Source organism: Triticum urartu, chromosome 7A (assembly GCF_056163025.1).
Source record: "Triticum urartu cultivar PI428250 chromosome 7A, HENAU_Tu73, whole genome shotgun sequence".
Lineage (NCBI taxonomy): Eukaryota > Viridiplantae > Streptophyta > Magnoliopsida > Poales > Poaceae > Triticum > Triticum urartu.
Window position 1 is genome coordinate 530,574,938 of NC_141879.1, and position 4,893 is coordinate 530,579,830.

Below are 4,893 nucleotides of genomic sequence, written 5' to 3' on the forward strand. Positions count from 1 at the left end.
CCAGTATTTTTTATTATTTCCAAAATGACGCTCTGTGGAGTTTCAGGTCATTCCGAGAACTTTTGTTTCTGCACATAAATAACACCATGGCAATTCTGCTGAAAACATCATCAGTCCGGTTAGTTCCATTCAAAGCATGCAAGTTAGAGTCCAAAACAAGAGCAAAAGTGTTTGGAAAAGTAGATACGACGGAGACGTATCAGTATTCAACCCAAATTTATTAATTCGACATGAGGGGAGTCAAAGAATATTCGCGATTATTAGCAGTTGAGTTGTCAATTCAACCACACCTGGAGAACTAAATATCTGCAACAGAGTGATCAGTAGCATAGTAATATGATAGTTTGATAGTAGTTGTAAACTGGTAACAGTAACAATAGTAACGGTAACAGTAACAATAGCAGTTTTGTAGAGATTGCAACAGCAGCAGTAGTAACTTAGCAAAGATTAGTATGCGAAAAGCATAGGCATTGGATGGGTGATGGATAATTGTGTTGGTTGGCATTCATCATGTAACAGTTACAACCTAGAGCGACACTGAACTAGCTATAATTCATCAATGTAATGTAGGCATGTATTCCGTATATAGTCATACATGCTTATAATAAGAATTTGCATGACATCTTTTGTCCTATCCTCCCGTGGTAGTGGGGTCCATAAGAAAACTAAGGGATATTAAGGCCTCCTTTTAATAGAGAATCGAAACAAATCATTAACACATAGTGAATACATGAACTCCTCAAACTACAATAATCACCGGAAAGAATCACAATTGTTGTCACCTTGAGGTATGCGGATTATAACATGTAATTGGTGTGTATAACTTGCAAGATAGGATCAAGAACTCAAATATATTCATGAAAACATAAAGGGTTCAGATATTAAATCATGGCACTCGGGCCCTAGTGACAACTATTAAGCATAGCAAAATCATAGCGACATCAATCTCAGAACATAGTGGATACTTGGGATCAAGCCCTAACAAATTGACTCGATTACATGATAAATCTCATCGAATCCCATCACCGTCCAACAAGTCTACGAAGAAATCACTCACTCCCGGTGGTGAGCATCATGAAATTGGTGATGATGACCGCGACGAATCCCCCTCTTCGGAGCTCCGAACGGACTCCAGATCTGTCCTCCCGATGAAGAACAGGAGGTGGCGACAGCTCCATATCATAAAACATGTTCTTCTTTTATTTTTTTCTCAGGAAATAAAAATTTATAGGGTTGAGATTAGGGTCAGTGGAGCCACGTGGGCCCCACAAGGTACTTGGGCGCGCCTAGGGGGAGTGGCCACGCCCAAGTGCCTTGTGGGCCACTCATGGGTCCCCTCCTGTGGATCTTTGCTCCAGTATTTTTTTATATAGTTCATAAAAAACTCCAGAAAGTTTCATCCAATTCCGAGAACTTTTATTTTTGCACAAAAACAACACCATGGTGGTTCTGCTGAAAACAGTGTCAGTCCTGGTTAGTTTCATTCAAATCATGCAAATTAGAGTCCTAAAGAAGAGCAGAAGTGTTTGGAAAAATAGATACGACAGAGACGTATCAACTCCCCCAAGCTTAACTCATTGCTTGTGCTCAAGCAATTCAGTTGACAAACTGAAAGTGATAAAAAAACTTTTACGAACTCTTTTAGTCTTGTATCCGTATATAAGCTTAAATAGTACCGAAGTTTTCAGCAAAGATCATAACTAACCATGCAAATGATAACTTTTAGAAATTATATTCACTCATATAAATGGTGTTATCAACTAGCGAGCAATAATAACATATCTCAAAAGCTAACACTTTGTCAAAACAATCATGATATCATGACAACATGGTATCTCGCTAGCCCTTTCTGAGACCGCAAAATATAAATGCAGAGCACCTCCAAAGTTCAAGCAACGACTACACATTGTAATTCATGGTAGAAGAGATCCAGTCATGATACACACAATATTAACCATACACAATGCATAAGAATGACAATAGTGCTTAATTGAGAAGGTGATGACTCAACAATAAAAGTAAAATAACAGAAAAGTAAATGGATATGCCATTCGTAGAGGGGAGCAGGGATTTACAGAGGTGCCAGAGCTTGAAGCTTAAATCAGAGGTAAATGCAATTTTGAGAGGCAAGCTGCTCTCTGTTCGCCAGGTCCGGCGAGGCGTCGGGCTGGGTCCACACGGACCCCGACCTCCCGAATGTCTAGGCCCGCGACAGGTCATGACCACCATGAAGACCGCAACACATAGAATGCGCCACCTTGATGGGAGCTCGCTAAGATTGACGAGGAGTAGTCTATGAGCGAGACCGCCGCCGCCGCAAATACCACCAGTAGGGACGAGGGCAACCCCCCCCCCCCCCCCCCCCCCCCCGCGCGCGGCCATCATCGGTGTTGGCCACGGCCGACCTCCACACTGTGTAGGATGAAGTGGATCGGCACTTGTGCAAGCGCCAAGCGGCGGACAGGCACGACTGTTGTGTCCCCGCGCCCTTCCGCTGCTGGAAGGACTCCGATGACGACGACACGAACAGCTCCAACAGCGCCGCTGGCTAGGCCGGCCATGCGTACGAGGTGGTCGTCCGCTACAAGGTAGTGTAGTGTTTTAGGGTTTAAGTTGAACAGACGAAATATCGTTCGTTTCATGTAAATTATGTCCGAGCTTTAATGAATTTTGTCGTGTTTGTGTTGCTCAAATTTGCTTTGAAATGAATGCGAACATGGTTGGATGGCCGGCTTCTGTATCCATGTCCGCAGACAAGTATAGTGTGTGTTTCAGCGGACGGGTTGGCAGTCATTTATACAAAAGCTTCTACGATAAGCAAATGTTTCCATCGACCTACATGGATTGCCATGTCAAAAAGGAGAAAAGGTACCCGGATTGACAGAAAGCCATCCAATTCCACAACTCCAATTGTCATTGCATCGTCAAACTGAAAACCCTCATCACTGTGAAACTAATACGATGGCAGCAAGTTAAGAACGCACTCATCTCTCCACAAACAATATGTAAATGTAAATTGCACAGCACGTACGCATCACTAGCTTATGTTCGTAAGCAATTTTATCCTGCTTTGCAACGGTCTCTTGACTCTTCAAAAATTTATCCGTTAAGAGGGCACAACTCAGGCAGAGGTCGAGACTCGAGAGGTAGATCGATCTAGAAAAATGAACAGAGAGATCTGGAGAGATGGAGAGAGGAGGAGCGTTGCTGACTGGACGGCCGCGACAAGGACGTCCGCTGGTGAGACGTCAGCATCATGGCGCTCCCAACAGCCGCTACAAAACCCGCCCTGAGCTTCCCCGCTAGCTTCAAGAACCCATCGTCGGGAGCGCGTACTTGCATTGGAAATGCCTGACTCTGAGCTGAACAGCCCGGCGTCTTCGTCCGCCTCGCCGCCGCCATCGCCGACCACGGCGGGAGGCGGAGTTCTGGAGAAGAGGGAGAGGGATTCCGGAGGCAATGGCGCGGGCGGCCGGCACCGGGGGTACCGCGGCGTTCGGATGAGGGCGTGGGGGAAGTGGGTGTCCGAGATCAGGGAGCCGCGCAAGAAGTCGCGCATCTGGCTGGGCACCTTCCCGACGCCAGAGATGGCGGCGCGCGCGCACGACGCCGCCGCGCTCGTGGTGAAGGGCCCTGCAGCCGTGCTCAACTTCCCGGAGCTGGCCTCGTCCCTGCCGCGCCCGGCCTCCGCCGCGCCCCACGACGTGCAGGCCGCGGCAGCCCGCGCCGCGGCCATGGACCCTGCCTCTGTGGGCGCGGGCGTGAGCACGGAGCCAATGCCAGCGGCTGCGACGTCGCCCCTGTGGCGCCGCGGACAGATGTCGAGCCAGGTCGACGACGAGCTTGAGGAAATCATCGAGCTGCCATCCATCGACGAGGACATCGCGGCCGCCGTTGAGGTCGCGTTCGGGGGCACGTTCTGGGAAGACCCCGTCACCGAGCCGTGGTACGAACCAGCGTGGCTGGGGGAGCACGCGGGCATTGGCTCGCACGACGAGCTGGCCGTGCCCGCGCTCGGTCTGGAGCCGTACCAGTTCTGGGGGCAGCCCGATGGCATCGCCGCGTCCGGGTTCGGTGCGCTCTTGTGGAACCTGTAATAGTAGCAAATAATCCGTCACTCTCGCTCTTTCTTGACTTGTGAATATGGAATTTCTTTCTCTCTTGTCAGCTTCTAATTTTTTCGTCCTTTAGTTTGACTATTTCTGGCTACCCATGCCTGTGATCTATAGGTGGTTGATACTGATGCACATTAATAATGATCGGTGCCTCAGTACACGTCTGTAAGCAAGTTGTAGATACGTACATGTACATGCAATCATGCAATGCAATGCCAATATATGTACGTACCTGAACTGTACGTAAAAATCTCTTTCTAGCTCTACATGTCGTATTCAGACACATACAGCTGTCCATATATACATGTAAAACGATTGGAGGCTGAAAAAGTTTTGATGCCTCGGATTCTGATTGCTCTTGGCACTCGTTCTTGTTTGCCAAATGCCTTTCACAAATATCTCGGTACGGCAGCCGGCAGGCATCATGTACTTGCGAGAGAATAACTACGCATATAGGAGTGTTCGCATGTGTGATGTGTCTATAGTGCAGCACTACTCGAGTGAGGGCTTTTGGCGGGCGACCTCCATGGAGGTGGATATTTTAAAAAATACAATAATTACATTTTAGAGTTTCAAAAAATTCTGAAAAAAATTCTGCACATTCATATGGATGTATTCTACATGTGTATAAAATCTCACAATGAAATACAGTATGGTGAGAGCTACACGAAAAAGAGAAAATCGTGCATTTCTAATAGTGAACAGTGGTCGCACTGTTCATCAGTTTGAAAATCACGATTTGTCTTTTTTGTGTAGCTCTCATCATAATGTATTTCAT

At 47.2% G+C, this 4,893-nt stretch overlaps 1 protein-coding gene across 1 annotated transcript; it reads left to right on the plus strand.

The window, feature by feature from the left end:
* Positions 1 to 3,182: 3,182 nt before the first annotated feature.
* On the plus strand, positions 3,183 to 4,385 carry LOC125522821 (ethylene-responsive transcription factor ERF036-like). The gene has a single exon (XM_048687854.2). The coding sequence runs from the start codon at positions 3,348 to 3,350 to the stop codon at positions 4,095 to 4,097; it is 750 nt and encodes a 249-aa protein (XP_048543811.1). The 5' UTR covers positions 3,183 to 3,347; the 3' UTR covers positions 4,098 to 4,385.
* Positions 4,386 to 4,893: the final 508 nt, after the last annotated feature.

Excerpts from the sequence above, each read along its gene's own strand:
- LOC125522821 (XM_048687854.2), top strand. The coding sequence starts at position 3,348 with ATGCCTGACTCTGAGCTGAACAGCCCGGCGTCTTCGTCCGCCTCGCCG.